Source organism: Podarcis pityusensis (genome assembly GCF_964106645.2).
Source record: "Podarcis pityusensis genome assembly, chromosome: 8".
Classification (NCBI taxonomy): Eukaryota; Metazoa; Chordata; class Lepidosauria; order Squamata; family Lacertidae; genus Podarcis; species Podarcis pityusensis.
The window spans coordinates 1,074,749-1,094,625 of NC_138033.1; the positions used below are offsets into that span (position 1 = coordinate 1,074,749).

Sequence of the window (19,877 nt, forward strand, 5' to 3'; positions counted from 1 at the left end):
TTCCATACGAATGGAAGTCATAAATACTGCAGTTGTTGTATAAAGGATTGTTATCTTGACAGTAGTGTAATTGAAATTAATAAGATTTGGGAATGGAGAAATCAAGAAAATCAGCAAACCATTGGTTTTAGCATGCGGGGGGCCACCTATATTATATAATTTTGTATAAGATTGGTATTAGTAATTGTATTGTAATTTCGCATTGTTATAAAGAGGCTATTATTGGACTCTAATTGTAAACTAATCAAATTACTATCATAAATGTCTCCCCTGCTGAGTACATTTGTACCCATTTCATATAATCGTTGTGCAAAAATACATCTCCCCCCCCCCCCCGAGCTCTGGGCTCAAGGTGTCTTCCCCCAAAAGATGCAAAGAAATCACAGATTAGTTTTAAAACCAAGAGAATGTGACAAAACAGGGGAAAAAACACTCCTTCCTCCTTACCCAGAGGCCTCACTCTGGCGTCCAACGGAGTCTTCTCTGCCTCAGAAGAATCAAGACCCATTTCTGCCAAAAGATCCTTCCTCTGAAAGAGCAACAAGGATTCAAAACAGAGAATGGGGAGAAGGGTTAGAGAAGGAATGGCAGAGGCAAGTGCTTTCGGGGGACAGAGGTGAAAGCTGCTTCCTGCTTCTGCTAGACTGGTGTCTGGGGTTGGCTGCCAGGACCATGAAACATTGGTCCTCAAGGATCTTCACTGGCTCCCAGAACGTTTCCCAGCACAATTCAAAGTGTTGGTGCTGAACCTTAAAGCCCAAAACGGCCTCAAAGGCCCAGTATACCCAAAGGAGCGTCTCCATGAACTGAGGTCCAGTTCCGAGGGTCTTCTGCTGATTCCCTCACTGTGATAAGTGAAGTTACAGGGAACCAGGCAGAAGACCTTCTCCACAGTGGCCCCCACCCTGGGGAATGCCCTCCCATCAGGTGATAAGGAGATAAAAAACTGCATAACTTTTAGAAGACATCTGATGTCTTCTTATGCTTTTATATGTGCTGGAAGGCACCCAGCCACGAGATTGATAAATAATAATAATAATAATAATAATAATAATAATATGCTTTCCAAAAAAGGATGGGCCATTAGGAAATGATTTGGGAATACTCTCCCTCCTCTTTGGAGCCCCTTGGGAGTCTCCAGAGGAAAGTCTCTCTCACCTGCTGCTCTGCCTGCTTCCTCTCCTCTGCCTGACTCAGGAGGAAACCTTCGGCCAGGGCCACTGCCTGGGAACTGGTCTCTGCTCCGCATTCCCTCACCCAGTTCTCCATCTCCAGAGGAAGGACAGCCAGGAACTGCTCCAAGATCACCAGGTCCAGCATCTGAGCTTTCGTGTGCCTTTCTGGCTTCAGCCACTGATGGTCAAGGTGGTAGAACTGGCTGCAAACCTCTCGGGGTCCTTTGGCCTCCTGGTAGCAGAACTGCCTGAGCTGCTGGCTCTGCACCTCTGAGCAAAGGGTGTCCTCCTCCCCCAGGATCTTCTGCACGGAGTCTTCATGGAATCCCCCACTGCTCCCCGTTTCCATGGCATGGCCTCTTCCTGCTTCAGGGCCAGGTGAGTCTTGCTCATCCATCTGGGCTCTCCGGAAATCTCCAAGAGATCGGAAGGAGCCCCTTGGTCCTCTGCCAAGTTCTAATGCAAGGTGCAGCAAATCCTACGAATCAAACACACTATTCTATTGTAAGATCAATACACAGCCAAGAGAAGAAGAATGTTCCCTGAGGAAGCATGGATGAGTCTTCCTAGGAACCAGGGCTGGATTGCCACCGTCCCTGTTGTTGTGTAGTCGAGAGCGCCTCTTCGTGACCCCCTGGACCAGAGCACGCCAGGCCCTCCTGTCATCCACTGCCTCCCGCAGTTTAGTCAAACAAATAAAGAATTATGGAGGGGAAATGCCCGACATACAGAGATTTATGAATAGAGAGAGAAGCTACAGCGTTTGCAAGGAGGACGGTTTGTAAGCAGAGGTATTCCTGTACTTCTCCTTCGTGGTCTTTCCCTCCTAATATACTTCTCCCTCACAATTATGTCCCTCTTAATATACTTCTCCCTCATAATAATGTCCCTCTTAATATCCTTCTCCCTCATAATAATGTCCCTCTTAATATCCTTCTCTCTCATGTCCCTCTCAATATCCTTCTCCCTCACAATTATGTCACTCTTAATATACTTCTCCCTCATAATAATAAAAAAAATCCTTCCAGTAGCACCTTTAAGACCAACTAAGTTAGTTCTTGGTATGAGCTTTCGTGTGCAAGCACACTTCTTCAGATACACTGCACACGAAAGCTCATACCAAGAACTAACTTAGTTGGTCTTAAAGGTGCTACTGGAAGGATTTTTTTTATTTTGACTATGGCAGACCAACACGGCTACCTATCTGTAACCCTCCTAATATACTTCTCCCTCATAATAATGTCCCTCTTAATATACTTCTCCCTCATAATAACGTCCCTCTTAATATCCTTCTCCCTCACAATAATGTCCCTCTTAATATCCTTCTCCCTCACAATCATGTCCCTCCCAATGTCCTTCTCCCTCCTCACTGTCTTCCAGTCCCACCTCCCTGGCCAGGGCCTGAGGTCCCTCTGGCTCCCTCCCGGACCCCCCAGCCTCTCTTCCCTCCCCTTCCCGCCTCCCGGGGCAGGGAGTTCCCCAGGCTTCCCCCGAGAGGAGACCCACCAGAGCCCGGCCGGCGAAGGCGAGGCCGGAAGGGACGTCAGAGGGGAGGAGGAGGGGGAGCGGCCCGCCTTCCTTTCCTGTCCTCTCTAGGAAGCCAGCTCGGCGCCTCTTAACCCTTCTCTCTCCCTGTGGAGGAGCCCGGGGCGTCAAGCGGGCGGAGAGGAGGAGGCAGGGAAGAAGCAGGACCCAGAACCCGGGACTGGGCGCGTGTGCGTGTGAAGACTCTTTGGCTTGGCGCTTGCTGGTCATTTTCTGACAGGAATTTTTTCTCTTTTTTATTAAATCACTCCTTTATTAAACTGGTTGTTCTGTGTCTCTGGGTACGTTTCTGTGTGGGATTTAACTTCCTATCCCACCTCTGTCTCCAATTAATATGCGACGACGCAAGGGGTCTTTTCCCCGGCAGCCTTGGGCCCGTTCTCTCTCTTAAATATAGTGCACCCACCTCACAGAACACAATTCCCACAAATGCCCTCCAACTACCTCAGATTATCTTGTGGAGGTAAAACTCACTAATTGGGAGTCTCAGGCAGGATTTCTTCAAATAAACATTAACAATTTTATTTAACAAGGAAGTTTATGACATGAGTGGATAAAACTTAGGATAGTTCAGTTTACAATGTTATTTCCCTTCAAGGTTTTCTCAGTTGTTTCACACTTAAGACTTTGGCTCTTAACAAGGTGGCACTTTCTGCCAGTTACCCTACTCCCGAGGTATTCCAAGCCAAAGACCCAAGGGATCTCTGGTTTGGGAGTCTTCTCTTTCTAGAAGGATCTCTCCCCTCCTGACTGGGATGAGAGCTCAGCAGCCGGTCTCCTTCCAGCTCCTCCTTCTCCTGGCTCAGCCTCCCAGTTCATTCCTGGCCTGATTTACTCTCCCAGGACACCACACACTGTCCTTCCCACTAAGCTCAGAGACTCCTTTCTCTAGCTGGTGATCTTTTCCTCAGAGTGGATGTTTCCACCCAGAACCAGCTCCTCTCACTCCCCATCTTCCCCTCCTCCCTCCAAAGCTCCTAGCCATGGGGGGAACTGGGCCCAGGTCTCCCTCCTCCAGCTCCAGGGCTCTTAGTCTCTCCGCTAAACCACATGGGGTGTCTTTGGGTGTAGGATATTCTCCTAGGTGCCCCAACCTGCCACTTCCCCTGAGCTTATTGCAGCCTGATGGCAACCACCAGGCATGTGTGTCCTGCTTGTTGGCAAGTAAAGCAACACCCTCCCTGGTCGGGAGGGAGGGACTCGCCTCTGGAATGGTGGAAATGACCATCCAGCCATGTAGCTGGTCAGGGGCCCAGGCCCCTCCTGAATCTTCTTCTGAGGGTCTCAGGATGGGTGATGAATTTCGGGGAATTGGATTGGCAGGCAGTGCCCCTCTGCATTTGTCCCTGCCTTACCCCAGTGCATCATGGCACTCGGAAGCCTCCTTTTGATACCATGGGCCTTTCAGAGTGGGGCCTCCCTTTTCCCCACTGTCTCTCTAGGACATCTGGCTCACAACAAGGCCAGCTTGTCTTCCCAATGTTCCTGAAAGTGAGGAGAAAATGCTTGCCATTTCTGTTTGCCACTGAGCAGTGCTTTGGAGTCACAAGACACTCTTTACATTCCACACATTCCATACTGTTGGAAGTCTCACGGGAGACGGATCCTGTTCCTTTGTTCCTTTGTTGTTCAATTGCTCTCTGCTCTCACAGAGAGAGGTTGTATTTTTCTGCCTGCATAGCTAGATAATAAAACTCCTAGCAATGTAGCCCAAACCTCTCGTCTCTTCCCTTTGCTGGAAGCTCTGCTGAATGGGGAATGTGCCTGGAGCCTTATCGGATGCTCAGGTCGTCGATCACGTTGAGGCGATTCCGGAAGATGAGCTTTATCAGCTCGGTCGAACGGAGATCCCCAGAGGAACTACCAGGGAAGAAGTTCCATTGAACTCAGTGCAATGAGTTCTGGGCAGACCTGCAGAATTCTCCAGTTCTAGGATTCCACGACACCCCAGATCACTCTCTGTATCTGGGAAGGGACTGCACCAGAGCTGTGAAGTCAAGGAGGGGGAGAAGAGGAGACAAGAAGAGCAAGCCTTCTCTTGGCTAAAAACCAAACACCCCAGAAGGAGCAGGAAAGGCCCAGAGGGGGAGAGGCTCTGCAAGGACATCCCCCTGGCGGGCCTTTTCCTCGCCAGGCTCTCCGGGCACCAGATAGGCTTTCATTTTGATGCCAAGGATATCCTGAAAGGATTTAGACCAGTCATGACGTGAAGGAGGTATTGAAGGAATAAATCATAATTTGGGTTAGCCACCGGCCATAGCAATAAAACAACAATATGATATACAAAGAAAAATAAATAAAAAGTTATAGAATATACTTTTAAGGGTTCTGAGTCAATAATCAAATGGTGGATCTTATTCTAATTGCCCCGGCTAAAAACCTTGCAACCTTGGCTCATCTTGATCTGCCAAGAGAAAGGACGCTGTGAAGAAGGTATTAAACACCTTGGCCAAGGACTTGCAAGTCACAGCTCTGGGTACGTAGTAGGAATTCCTATTGGGCACCAGATGTGGCAAAGAACCCCACTGCAAACTTCACCCTCATATTATTTAAAGTCTCCTAAAATTAAATCTGTATACAGCCGCCACTACTAGTTTGCCTCCAATGTGAATTCTTTGATGGGAAGCAAGACAGGCCCTGTGACTGAAGCTCCTTCCACACTCTTGGCATTAAAAGCGTTCTGAATTCTGTGATGGGTTGTGAGACGGGTGCGCTGGGTGAATTTCTTTCCACACTCCAAGCAGTGATAGGGTTTCTCCCCTGGATAAATTCTTTAGTGGACAATGAGCTGACGTCTCACTGAATTTCTTTCCACATTCCAAGCACTGATAAGGTTTCTCCCCTGTATGAATTCTTTGATGGGAAGTGAGATTGTGGCTGTGACTGAAGCTCTTTCCACACTCCAAGCAGTCATAGGGTTTCCCGAGACCTGGGAGAAGAGTTAGTGGAAGAGGACTGGAAGAAGTTTAAAGACTACTTGCAAAAACATTGTAAAATGTTGGAATGTTAAAATGTTGGAATGCTAAAATGATGCAAGATATAAAGACAATGTGGCATCAGTGACATAGGTAAAAGGAGTATGTAACAAATGTTTCAAAAGACAAGGGTGAAAAAATTAGATTACACTGTGTCAAATGTAATCTAAAGGATATAAAGGGGAAAAATTGGAGAAACAATGGGTTGAAATGTATAATATAGACCAAGATTTGAAAGAGGGTAAGATATTGCTGAATATGATTGTGTAAAAAGGAACGCAGAAAAGGGAGATGTGAGGAAGTCAGGAAGAAGGGTTATGAAAAAAATAAGTAAAAATTTGGATTTTTATGTCTTTTTTATGTTTTTTTTTTAATTTCTTACCTTTTTAATGTCTTTTATTGTATTTTTCTGTTTTGCTTTGAGTGTGATAATGTTGTTTCTTTTTTGGTTTGATTGGAAGGTTGGTTTTACTGTTTAAAATCTCAATAAATATATTAAAAAAAAAAAACAAGCAGTCATAGGGTTTCTCCTCTGAATGAATTCTCTGATGGGAAGTGAAACGGTCCCTCCAAAAATGAAGGGGAAATGTGTGTGTGCCCTATGGAGAGAATGCAGGCTTTCGTTGAAGCCTGGAGAGCGAGAGGGGTCAGTGCGCACCGACCCCTCTCACTCTCCAGGCTTCAGGAAGCTATCCACAAGGCTTGGGAGCCCGGCAGGAGTGCCCGACGGGCTCCCAAGGCTTGCGGATAGCAGCCTCCAATCCCGACCTGGTTTGGAGGCTGGCGGTGGGGAGAAGCGCTGCTTTCCCCACCGCCAGCCCCACAAGCTGGGGGACAGCAGGGAGGCGGAGCGCTGCCTTCCCGCTGTTTCCCGACCTGGTCTTTGGGGCTGGCGGTGGGAGAAAGCAGCACTCCCCCCCCCCACCAGCCCCAAAGAGCAGGTCAAAAGGAACCCAAAGCCTCCAGATGAACGCACCTTGAACGCACAGAACGCATCTTGACTTAGAGGGGGAGAACAAGAAAAAAAAATTTTTTTCCTGTTCTCCCCCTCCTATGGTCCAGTGCGTCCAATAGAGCGAAAAATACGGTATTCATTGTGTATTTTAATGAAGGGCATTAAGAAACTGGTGTTCTTCAAATCAGTCTTCTAATCCTGTGCACAAATATTCCCGTTTGCCACATTGAAGGATCCCTTCTTCTGTCCCTCTGTGCTGTTCTTGCCGGGTGGGGAGTGTTGGGATCCCAGAATGCTGTGTGAGATAGTAAGTCTGCAGGCTTGAGTCTGCTAGCTGATGCAACTGGCTGATGCAATCGGCCTGCAATACTTTCTATGCAAGTGCAGGGTCAGAGTGCTGTCAGTTGATTGGCAATCCTTGGTTTGAAAGGGAAACCTGTCCAGCAGTAAAGGTGGTGGTGCAGAGGAGTGTGGTCAGAGAGAGAGAGTCTTCCTCTTTGCCTTAAGGTGCAGCCAGGTACTCCGTTTGACTGTATGAACTGCTCCTGTATTATAGCCTGTAGATATTTGTAGATATAGAGCTCACAATAAATATACTGCACTGAAGAACCTGGAACTCTAAGCATTTCTGCTAAAGCGCCGCAAAGATTTCGCGACAGGGAGGACCCTCCTGAAGCCCTATAGATATCTCCAAGGTGCGCAGGGGAATGAGAGGGGGAAAGCCCCATTGTGGGACTGATGGGGTGAATCCTGGCCACTCTTTGGTATGGGGTGTGAACTGCTTAGAAGCCTATTTGAGCCTTCAACCCTCCTTCCTTGGCGGTTCCTCCCACCATTCCTCTGTGTCCACCAGTCCATGACATCCTCTCTCCCCACATGGCCCCTTCCTCCTACCTGCTCTGGGTCCACAGGGGCAGCTTCCCCTCCGCCACCAAGAAAAGATGGACAAGCAGGTCTTGCTGGCCTCGTTCCGTCTCCTGCGAGAGAAGAAGGTAAGTGGGAAGCCAAGAGCGCATGCTTCACTCTGAAGGAAAACTACAGGTGCGCCTTCAAACATGTAGGAGTTGCCACCTAAATATGGACGTTTGTACCCATTTCACATACTAGAGTGCAAAAACACATCTCTCTTTCTCTGGGCTCTTGGCCCCTGTAACTCCCCCCCCCCCCCCCCGATTAAACAAATTCATAGATTAGTTTCAAAATCCACATAATGTGACCAAACAGAGTTTTCCCAGAATCCCCTGCTGCTCCCATGGTGAGTTGCAAGGCCTCTTCCTGCTTCAGGGCCAGCTGAGTCTTGCTCATCCATCTCTGTTCCCAGGAGATCGGAAGGAGTCCCTAGGTCTTCTGCCAAGTTCTGCCTGCCTACTGAGAGGTGCCAGAGAATCCTGTAAAGCAAATGCATTCTTCTACTACCAGATTGATACACAGTCAGGAGAAGAGAAATGTTCCCTGGGCCAGCATGGATGAGTCTGAATCACAGCCCAGACTCGGAGTTCAAGCACCATATTCCCATATTCTGAAGACAGACTTCTGTCTTTGTTCTGAGGGCAACTCTCTCCCCCTTCAGAAGCATGGCTGCCTCCCACTGGGGGGCCTGGAGCCATCGCTAGCCCTCTGCTCCTCCCTGAATGGGCCTCATCCTCTTCTCAAGCCATCTCTTCCTCCTGTGGCAGGGAGTTCCATGGGTCTAACTGCGCACTGGGAGATGGAAGGACTTTCTTTAGCACAGAGGCCAAGTTTTTATTTCTGCCTCCAGATGTTTCCATCTGGCTGCCACCTGGGCTAAGGAACGTGGCTGATTCCTCAATCGCATCAGGGTTCCTTTGCAGGCCCTTTTCTTCCTGACTCAGTGACCCCTCCCCAAAGGAGCAAGACAAGAGTTGCAGACCTCCTGTTACTTGCAGCCTCCCTGGCTTTGCAGAGAGAAGGGGGGCAGAACCTCTTAGCCCTGGCTTGGGGATCCCCTTGCAGGAGCTGAGCAGAATCCCCACGGATCCGTCCCCTGCAGCCCTGGGACACCCCGCCCCACTTCCCCCCAATGCACCCTAGGGCAGAAAAGAGAGGAAACTCACCAGATGACAGAAGGGGCTACCTAGACAGCTCTTGCAGAGGAAATAAAAGTCACCCCCTTGCAAGGAGGAACCTTGGGGTGTGGGAGGGGCTTTTGCTCGTCCCCCCCTTATTTCCTGTCCTCTCTAGGAATGCAGCTCAGTTCCTTTTAACTCTTGCAAGGTGGAGAAAACCAAGCTCACATTCTCTCTCTCACTCTTCTAGAAATGGCAGCAGAGCTCAGTGGGTAGAGCATGAGTCTCTTTGATCTCAGGCCCCTGGGTTCAAGCCCCAGGCTGGGCAGAAGATTTCTGGCTGGCTGGGGGTGGGCTAGATGACTTTGGGGGTCCCTCATCATGACTCCCTGGCCCTCATGGCTGTTCCTCTGAGCCCTTGCAAAGCGGAGCTCGCCCTGCTCCCTTCTCTCTCTCTCTCTCTCTCGCTCTCAGGAGCCAGGGCCCCAGAGGGGTCTTCTTGGGGGGACCCTCCCCTGCAGCCCTGGGACCCCCCATCTCCCCAAAGCGACTGACCGGATCCCAGAAGGCGCCCCCAGGCAGCACTTGTGGAGCAGAGAGACAAAAGCCCGGATGGGGGCGGAGCTTGTGCTCTGGGGAGCCTCCTCCCTTTATTCCTCTCTAGGAAGCCAGCTTGGTGCCCCTTAACCCTTTTGCTGGTCGGTCTTTCCCTGCGGAGGAGCCCCAGGCGTGGCGCAGGCGCAGAGCTTGGCAAGCTTCTCCCTCCACGGGGAACAGATTTCTGTATATCTCAAGAGCAACAAGAATGTATTCCTTCCCACCCTTTGCTTGAGAAGTAAAACTCTGCAAGTGTTTGGCTCCAGGGTCCCTTGAGAGAGAGTTGGCTCCGACTCTCTGAGCAAAGAGGAAGGAAAAGGGGGTCCTGCAAGGAGAGGATGAGGGGAAGACCCCCTTTTCTAGGGGTGGGGGAGAGGGAGTGGGCTCCCAGGTCAAGAGAGCACCTTATATCCTGGCACTGAAAAGACACCCCCCCTCACACACACACTTTGTGGCATCTCCTTTCGGCAACGGGTCAAAACATAGTTCCAACTTGAAAACCACCTCCAGGACCAGGCACCCTCAATGGGCTTTAGACTACAACTCCCAACTGGGCCTGCCAGCAGAAGGCAGGGGGGATGGAAACAGCCGTCCAAAAGGTCCAGCCAGCTCCAGAGGCGACCCAAGGCTGCTCTCCAACGGGGCGCTGCTCCAGGCATCTGAGTTGCCCAGTTCAAGGGAGCTGGCGGGACTAAGAACCGGGGTTCCTGAATTGCAGGGGTTGGACTAGATGAGGCTGGAGTGTCCTCTTCCAGGATTCCTCTTCTGGCTCCCAATGCCAGGGCTGGAATGTCTCCCAAAACTGCCCCCCCCCCTTTCACAAGGAGGTCTCCCCCCCCCCCCTGTGTCTTAAACTACCCTTTGACTGGCAACCATCTCCAATCTCCTTGCTGGAAAATCCCAACCAAAGATGCATTAGATTCTCTGAAATCTACTCAGGATTCCTGTAGTGATTTCATGCTCTTTATTGAAGCTTGTAAAACAGTGATTTAATTGCACACACACCCCAACCTCAGGCTTTAATCTACATTATTTACACAATTAATCCCGTCTTGTTGGCTGATTCTGCTTCCCTCCTGGAGCCTGATTGCTCTTTTCCTGCAGGCCAATCAGTTGTTGCATTCTAGGATCCTACTTGCCTTTTGTTCTAGGATCCAAGCTTAGTACATAACCCCCCTCCCCTCTACGTTCCCGTTGCGCCCAGAAGGTTAGCATTCGTAGTCGTTGAGGTATGCCGGTCACCTACGTATGCCTTGTGGTCTTGGGTGCCTCAGTAGGGGTTCCTGCTTCTGGCTCTTGTTCCAGGGCTTCCGGCTGTGACGGGGTCGTAGGGTTGGACGCCGCTGGTCCACTCGGTTGTGGTTCTGGTTCCTGTGGCTGCTCGGCCTCAGTCACTTCTGGACTTTCTAGTTCTGCCTCCCTTACCCGCTCCTCCTGCGGGTTTTCCTTAAAACAGGGTGGGGGGTTGAGAGGGCTTAGTCTTCCAAACAACCCTTTATCCATTAGTTAGTAGACAAGCTTCCCAGTGCAAGGAGAGGAAAGCAGACCTCTGAGCCCAGCCTGGCCCCCCACCAAATCTTGCCCGCATGCCTTGAGGCCCCAAGATGTGAGGAGGAAGGCCTGGAGGGCAGCTGCGGGCTGGGACTTTGATTGGGGCACAGGGAGAGGGAGACCGGAAGACCGGCCAGGGGGTTTCACTGGGGGGATTTATTCACATTGGTTTTCTACCCAAAAACCACCATCCCCGGCTGTGAAGAGGGTGGCGCCTCTTCCATGAATTCCTCTTCCACTCCCAGGCACTCCGCTCAACCCTTTGCTAAAATCCTGCTCTCCTCCCTCCTCTCCGTCTCAGAGGCTGGGCTTTCTGTCTCATCTCAAGAACCTCCAAAGTGCCCGCAATTGCCTCTTATCTTCCACCCAAACCGTCCACATCAATCCTAAGCGTCTCCTGTTCTGATGTCCATTTTTTGTCTTCCTTTCCAGCTTTTCAGACTTCTCCTCCCTTCCTTTCATGGAGATATCTAGTGCTTCTGTTTTCTTTGTCAGTGTCTCTACTTTAGAATCATAGAATCATGGAATCATAGAGTTGGAAGAGACCACAAGGGCCATCGAGTCCAACCCCCTGCCAAGCAGGAAACACCATCAGAGCACTCCTGACATATGGTTGTCAAGCCTCTGCTTAAAGACCTCCAAAAAAGGAGACTCCACCACACTCCTTGGCAGCAAATTCCACTGTCGAACAGCTCTTACTGTCAGGAAGTTCTTCCTAATGTTTAGGTGGAATCTTCTTTCTTGTAGTTTGGATCCATTGCTCCGTGTCCGCTTCTCTGGAGCAGCAGAAAACAACCTTTCTCCCTCCTCTATGTGACAACCTTTTATATATTGGAACATGGCTATCATATCACCCCTTAACCTCCTCTTCTCCAGGCTAATATGCCCAGCTCCCTTAGCTCCCTCATAAGGCATCGTTTCCAGGCCTTTGACCATTTTGGTCGCCCTCCTCTGGACACGTTCCAGTTTGTCAGTGTCCTTCTTGAACTGTGGTGCCCAGAACTGGACACAGTACTCCAGGTGAGGTCTGACCAGAGCAGAATACAGTGGCACTATTACTTCCCTTGATCTAGATGCTATACTCCTATTGATGCAGCCCAGAATTGCATTGGCTTTTTTAGCTGCCGCGTCACACTGTTGGCTCATGTCAAGTTTGTGGTCAACCAAGACTCCTAGATCCTTCTCACATGTACTGCTCTCAGGCCAGGTGTCACCCATCTTGTATTTGTGCCTCTCATTTTTTTTGCCCAAGTGCAATACTTTACATTTCTCCCTGTTAAAGTTCATCTTGTTTGTCTTGGCCCAGTTCTCTAATCTGTCAAGGTCGTTTTGAAGTGTGATCCTGTCCTCTGGGGTGTTAGCCACCCCTCCCAGTTTGGTGTCATCTGCAAATTTGATCAGGATGCCCTTGAGTCCATCATCCAAGTCGTTGATAAAGATGTTGAATAAGACCGGGCCCAAGACAGAACCCTGTGGCACCCCACTAGTCACTCATCTCCAGGATGAAGAGGAACCATTGATGAGCACCCTTTGGGTTTGGTCAGTCAGCTAGTTACAAATCCACTGAGTGGTAGCATAGTCAAGAGCGCAAACCTGTCTTAATTTTAGCTTTTTCAGGGATCTCTAAGTCCTTTTAAGAGCTCCAATTGTGTTAAGAACTTTAAAAATGAGACCAAACTTTCATAAATCCCTCCTATCACACTCTTGGCACTGAAATAGTTTCTACCCTGTGTGAATTCTCTGATGGGAAATGAGATTGTTGCTTTGACTGAAGCTCTTTCCACATTCCACGCACTGTTAAGGTTTTCCCCCTGTATGAATCCTTTGATGGGAAGTGAGCTTGGCCCTCTGACTGAAGCTTTTTCCACATTCCAAGCACTGAAAGGGTTTCTCCCCTGTATGAATCCTTTGATGGGAAGTGAGATTGGCACTCTGACTGAAGCTCTTTCCACATTCCAAGCACTGAAAGGGTTTCTCCCCTGTATGAATCCTTTGATGGGAAGTGAGATTGGCACTCCGATTGAAGCTCTTTCCACATTCTAAGCACTGAAAGGGTTTCTCCCCTGTATGAATCCTTTGATGGGAAGTGAGATTGGCACTCTGACTGAAGCTCTTTCCACATTCCAAGCACTGAAAGGGTTTCTCCCCTGTATGAATCCTTTGATGGGAAGTGAGCTTGGCACTTTGACTGAAGCTCTTTCCACATTCTAAGCACTGAAAGGGTTTCTCCCCTGTATGAATCCTTTGATGGGAAGTGAGATTGGCACTCCGATTGAAGCTCTTTCCACATTCTAAGCACTGAAAGGGTTTCTCCCCTGTATGAATCCTTTGATGGGAAGTGAGATTGGCCCTCTGATTGAAGCTCTTTCCACATTCCAAGCAGTGATAGGGTTTCTCCCCTGTATGAATCCTTTGATGGGAAGTGAGAGAGGAGCTATCAGTGAAGCTCTTTCCACACTCCACACACTGATAGGGTTTCTCCCTTGTATGATTTCTTCGATGGGAAGTGAGCTTGGCCCTCTGATTGAAGTTCTTTCCACATTCCAAGCAGTGATAGGGTTTCTTCTCAAGGGGATTTCTTTGATGGGAAGTCGAATGGGAGCTCTGACTGAAGCCCTCTCCACAGTCTGAATCCTGATATGGATCCTCCACTGTGTCGATTTCGTTGTGGTCTCCCTTGTTCTTCATTTCCAATTCATCACCACCTGAAACTAAGAGGCAAACGGATTAGAGTCTCGGGAAGAAGTGCAGCCCCAAATTATGGAACAATGCTAATTAATGCTTGGGAGAGGCGAAGAACTGAAGGGAGTTAGGTGTTATAATGTTCCTTTTGTTCTGCAAAATGTCTAGTTTCATATACAAATCAAATTGAATATTATATGTTTTCTCTCTCTAGTTTTGAAAAGTACAGCTTAACCTGGTAATGTCATTTTGTTCAAATTTAAATATGGATCTATACTATCTTCATAAATAAAATGTGCTTTTATTATTACTGTATTTTTCGCTCTATTGGACGCACCGGACCACAGGACGCACCTAGTTTTTAGAGGGGGAAATCAAGGGGGAAAATATTATCACACACACCCCGCAGCCCCAAAGAGCCACGGACACGATGCACACAGCCTGTCCGCTTCTCCCAGAGCTTCTCGGGGCTGCGGGGGAAGCCCGGCCCCCCCCCCCAGTCCCCAAGAGCAAGGAAACCAAGACAGCAAGTGGGATCCATAGCCGCGCAACCTCTCCAGCCAGGAGCTAAACCTCTCCAGCGCGGCTAAAGAAGAAGACAAGGCAGCAAGCGCGATCCATCCCGCTCGCTGCCTTGGCCTCCTCTTTAGCCTTGTGCAGCATCTTTAGCCTTGCACAATGGGATGGATCGCGCCCGCTGTCCATCGGGGCTGGACTAGATGACTCCTGGGGTTCCCTTCCAACCCCGCAATTCTATGACCATGGAAGGTGTTGGGGGTCTCCACCACTGGAGGCTTTTAAGCAGCGGTTGGGGGACCATCTGCCTGGCGTTCTTTAGCTGTGATTCCTACATTGTGAGGGGGCTCGGCTGGATGACCCTCGGGTGGCCCTCCCAACTCTATACATTCCTACAATTCTGCGGCAGGAGATCCACAGCCACTTCACACAATGCCCACTCCCAATTTTCATCGGAGAGACATGTGGCTTCAGTGTCTAGGTAGGTACCCCCCTACCTGCCACTCTTCCCCCACCCCACTTAAGCCGAGGGAATACCTGCCCAGAAAAGCTCCCATGTGAGGCAAGGGTTAAGATCTACCTCTGGTAAATAGCTTTGTATCCCCCCTCTTTCCCTTTTCTCTTCCTCTTCTATGCTATTTCCTTCTTTTGTGTTTTGTTTAATCTGTTTTCATTGTATACTAAAATAAAAGCTGCAAAGTTTCCTTTTTTATAATATCCCCCCCTCCAAACTAAAACGTTAGATAAAAACACTGATCCAGAGGAAAAGAAGGGGGTGGAGAAAGGACGGAAAAAGAAAAAGAGGCAGAGATAGAGAGATTTTTAAAAAGTTGGCTTCTTTAGCCTCGCACAGCCTCCCGCGGCTGGAGAGGCGCGCAAGGCTAAAGAGGATGGATCGCGCTCGCTGCCCTGGCTTCCTCTTTAGCCTTGCGCAGCCTTCCCCCCGGCTGGAGAGGTTGCGCAAGGCTTTTCCCCAGGAGGGAGTCAGTCCCTTCTCCCTCCTGAGGAAAAGCCCGCAAGACCCGCGCAAAGCTTGTGTGTGGCTCTTGGGGGCTTTTCCTGCCTGCCTCCCCCCCTGCATTCGCTCCATAGGAAGCCCAGACTTTCCCCCTTAGTTTTTAAGACGGGAAAAGTGCGTCCTATGGAGCGAAAAATACGGTATTTAAAAGATGGCCAAAGCAGGTAAGTTCCCTGTCCAAAATTAAGATATACAGTGTTACCTCGGTTAGTTCTTGGTATGAGCTTTCGTGTGCATGCACACTTCTTCAGATACACTGAAACAGAAGTTGCCAGATCCTTCTATATACTGAGAAGGTGGGGAGGGGTATTACTCAGAAGGGTGGTGGGAATGGGTGATTGGCAGATAGCTGAGATGAGTCTGTTGACGACTCTTAACGACTGTAATAGGTCTTACAGGAAAAGGCAAGGGGTGAGAAGGTGAAAAATGGCTCAGTCATGTATAATGAGATAAGAATCCAATGTCTTTGTTCAGACCAGGTCTCTCCATGGTTTTAAGTTTGGTAATGAGTTGCAATTCAGCAGCTTCTCTTTCCAGTCTATTTCTGAAATTCCTTTGTAGTAAAACAGCTACTTTGAGATCTTGTATAGAATGTCCTGGGAGATTGAAGTGTTCTCCTACTGGTTTCTCTGTTTTGTGATTCTTGATGTCAGATTTATGTCCGTTTATTCTTTGGCATAAGGTTTGGCCTGTTTGTCCAATATAGAGAGCTGAAGGACACTGTTGGCATCCAAAATTTAAGATATACAGTGGTGCCTCGCAATACGAAATTAATCCGTTCCGCGAGTCTCTTCGTCTTGCGGTTTTTCCGTCTTGCGAAGCACGGCTATTAGCGGCTTAGCGGCTATTAGCGGCTTAGCGCCTTTAAGAAAAAGGAAACAAACTCGCAAGAACTCGCAAGACGTTTCGTCTTGCGAAGCAAGCCCATAGGGAAATTTGTCTTGCGGAACGACTCAAAAAACGGAAAACCTTTTCGTCTTGCGAGTTTTTCGTCTTGCGAGGCATTCGTCTTGCGGGGCACCACTGTACAGTGTTACCTCGGGTTACATACGCTTCAGGTTACATACGCTTCAGGTTAAAGACTTCACTAACAGCAGCAGCAGGAGGCCCCATGAGCTAAAGTGGTGCTTCAGGTTAAGAACAGTTTCAGGTTTAGAACAGACCTTCAGAACGAATTAAGTTCTTCACCCGAAGTACCACTGTACTTAAATGTTACATTTTTGTGAGAAGTTACAGGGGACGAGGCAGGGGGCCTTCTCGATAGGGGAACCCACCCTGTGGAACGCCCTCCCATCAGATGTCAAGGAAATAACTATGCAACTTTTAGAGGACTTCTGAAGGCACCTCTGTATTGGGAAGTTTTTGATGTTTGATGTTTTATTATGTTTTTCTATTTGTTGGAATTTGCCCAGAGTGGCCACCCAGTCAGATGGGCAAGGTAAAAATAATAAAATTATCATTATTGTTACTACAGGGTTCACTGCCTGAGATTCAAAAAGCCTGGCTCTGTTTTGGGATGGAGTTTGTTTGGTTCAGTCGTGGAATCTGTCAAGCAACTCTTTGGTCAAAAATCACTCTGAATCCTACATTTAAGAAGGCCTGGGCAGTTCAGACAGCCTGATCATGGTTTTAAACGGCAGAACTGGAGGAAGAATATTCACAGGGAAAACAATCAATAGCCATCCATCCAAGGTTTGCTGTGGGAGTGTTAACATCCCAGGTGCTGTGGGTAGCGCTGTTGAGCCCCATCGGAATATCAGAGGTTCGTCACATAGAGAGATGTCTTGAATTACAAAACAGATAGGATGATCCAATAGGGAGCCTTACCGAGAGAGTCCAAGATCCCACGATTCTCCTCCATGACTTCCTTATGGAGAGCTCTCTGGTCAGGATCCAGCAACGCCCACTCCTCGTCTGTGAAATGGACAGCCACATCTTCAAAGCACACTGGACCCTAACAGAACAGGAAAAAGGCTGTCCTCTTAGAGAACATTCACTTGGCTCTGTTGTTTTCTACGGCGGCCAGACCCCTCTCTGCCTTCCTCATCCCTCTCTCCTGCTGCAGCTTCTGCCTCGGAGTCTGGGCTGCTCTCTGCCACAGACTCCCTCTGCTCCCTGAGCCCTCTTCCCTCTCCAGCTTCAGACCCCTCCTCCTCCTCCTCCCAGTCGGCTCCCTCTTCTCTGGCTCCTCCCACCATTCCTCTGCATCCAACTGTGTCCAGCCAGTCTGCATCCAAGCAGTCCTTCCCCACAAGGCTCCTTCCCCCTACCTGATCTGGGTCCACAGCTGCTGCCTCCCCTCCACCACCATGAAAAGATGAAGGAGCAGGTCTTGGTGGCATCATTCCGTCACCTGGGAGAGACCAAGGTAAGTGGAAACCGTGAGTGCCTGCTTCTCTCAGAGGTGAAACAGTGCATCTCTCAGTACAGATGGGGCTTGTCCAAATCTCCCCTGCTAGCTTCCGGTTCCTCTCTGCTTTAATGGAGGCAGTGGGAGATCGTTGGCAAAGGAAAAACAAGGATGACTGAGGGCAATTCTCCTTGCAAGTTGCCCCCAGGGACAGGGGGGAACGGGCTTGACTCCCAGTTTGTCTTGGTACCAGGCTCCGGCTACGGCATGGATTGCGAGAGGCAGGGAGGCGCTGAGTGCAAAAGCCCTTTGCCTGCCGAAAACCCTCCTTCGCTGCAATTAAGAAGCAGAAGTTCTCCTGTCAATTAGAGCTCAATTTGGACTAATGTACAGGCGTTGCTGGAAGAGATGAGATCATAAACTGCGGAATTAAACCAGCTGCAAGGTCTTTAAGGTTTGAATTTGAGAATAAACTTTGGTGCAAAAGACGGTGGGTGGGGGGAGGGGAGCCTATGGCTTCTTTATATAAAGTTTTCTTCTCTACACTAATGAATTGGCAGTCCGCCATTTGATACTAGTTCAAAATATATATGTACAGGTGAGCAGGGATGAAACTGGATTACAGATATGGAATATAACATCAAATGGAACTGTGTGTGTAAAAACAAAAAGGAAAAAGGGAGGGAAGCTCTATTTTACAAAATGTTTACGATGGAAAATTAGAGCTGACTCTTCCCCATCCTTTATTATATACAGACTGAACTGATTAATGCTAAAAGGACGTGGAATTTAATTTAATTGGATAAATGCGCATTTATCTAAGGCCAGAGAGAGGGATGTAAGGAATCTGAAAGTTGTGTGGGAGCTGATAAGGTTCATTACTGAGTCATTTGCAGTTCTGACCGATCCCTCTCCTTCCCAGGCAGAGAAGAAAAGGTGCCATGGTCTGATCACTACGCTCTGAAAGCCAGGCTTGACTTTCCACCCCCACCCTGCTTAGATGGCGAGCCAATTTGGGCTCACCCGCAGAGGCTGATGGACCCTGATAGATTCCATCAAGCCTTGCGAGACCTTGCCCCCCCCCGGTGACTCATTGACTGAGCTTGTTGAGGGCTGGAATATCCAGCTCCTGGCAGCCATCGATGAGATCGCACCTAAGCGCCCTCTGCAACCCCGCAGAAACCGGGCTCCCTGGTTTACCGAGGAGCTCCGGAAAATGAAGCGGGACCTCAGGCGGCTAGAGCGAGTATGGCGGGGTGCCCGTGACGGAGCTTCAAGAACGTCTTATAGGGTTTTTATGAAAACCTATGAGATGGCAGTGAAGGCCACTAAGAAGTCTTACTTCTCGGCCTCCATTGCATCCGCTAGCTCTCGCCCGGCACAATTATTTAGTATAATTAGGTCTTTAACGTCCCTTGAAGGACAGCCAAATTTAAATAACAATTTGACACACAGCTGTGAGGCATTTGCGAGCTTTCTTGCGGAGAAGGTCTTGTTGCTCTGCCATGACCTCCCTGCCAATTTGGATACAATAAAGGAACTGGAGGCCCCTCGACTGTCCTCAGGTCCAGTATTGGACCACTTTGACCGGATATCCCCAGCCGATGTGGACAGACTCCTCCGAGCTGGAAAGCCCACCACCTGTCCTCTCGACCCGTGCCCGTCTTGGCAGATTAGAGCGTGTCCAGACGAGGTGCAGGCCCCGCTGGGGGATATCATCAATTTGTCCCTTAGCACCGGGATATTCCCAGGGGAAGTGAAGGAGTCAGTGGTGCGCCCGCTCTTTTTTTTTAAAAAAATGATATTTATTAAGATTTCAAAAAAAGGAATTACATAAATAAAAAGAAAGGAAAAAAATACAAAAAGAAAAATAAAAGAAAAATACAAGATACAGAGAAATGATAAAAAACACTTAAATATATATATATATATCAGTCTTTCCGTGCCTTACATTCATTTCCTTGCTTCCCTGACCTCCTCACACCTCCCTTTTTTGTATTCCAATTCAGTTAGTTAATTCAGCAATTTCTTTCCCTCTTTGTTTTTATCTTAATCCTTTAACTTAATATTTTATAACTTTGGATTCTCACCTGTTAGCAGTCCATTTTTACATACACCTTTATAACATTGCTGCTTATGCTTAAACCACTTAAGTTCATTCTGACATCATTCTAACTGTCAGGACTGGTCGTTGTGTTGGGTTTGGAACTTAACTGGTTAAGTTGTTCCCATGATGCCTCAACATTCTGACGTCAGCTTTCGAAGCTGGGAGGAGCTGGGAGGAGTTACGTTCTGTTCCTCTCTGGTCTTTGAGGGAGGAAAGTCGCAGTTTGTCATGGCTGCGGTGAGCCCAGGAGATCCCTGGGGAATGTCGGAATAAAGAACTGAAATGGACAAACCTGGACTCTGTGTGTGTTTGTCTGAAGCCACGTGACAGTTTTACACTGCTGTGTTTATCTCTGCTACTGGCGTGACTGGAGCTACTG

The 19,877-nt window shown here is 48.8% G+C and overlaps 3 protein-coding genes across 3 annotated transcripts in view; all 3 read right to left on the reverse strand.

Annotated features, from left to right (window-relative positions):
• LOC308484112 (uncharacterized protein) overlaps positions 1-19,877 on the reverse strand; it is a 178,249-nt gene that overhangs the window by 102,892 nt on the left and 55,480 nt on the right. Inside the window, exon 4 of the mRNA XM_081018687.1 lies at positions 7,545-7,627. Coding sequence (XP_080874813.1) covers positions 7,545-7,627 — 83 coding nt within the window. The remainder of the gene's footprint in view (positions 1-7,544; positions 7,628-19,877) is intronic.
• Positions 1-19,877, reverse strand: part of LOC308484345 (zinc finger protein 213-like) — a 144,493-nt gene that overhangs the window by 23,421 nt on the left and 101,195 nt on the right. The window lies entirely within an intron of this gene.
• LOC308484169 (uncharacterized protein) overlaps positions 1-19,877 on the reverse strand; it is a 136,319-nt gene that overhangs the window by 20,327 nt on the left and 96,115 nt on the right. The gene's annotated exons all lie outside the window — the stretch shown is intronic.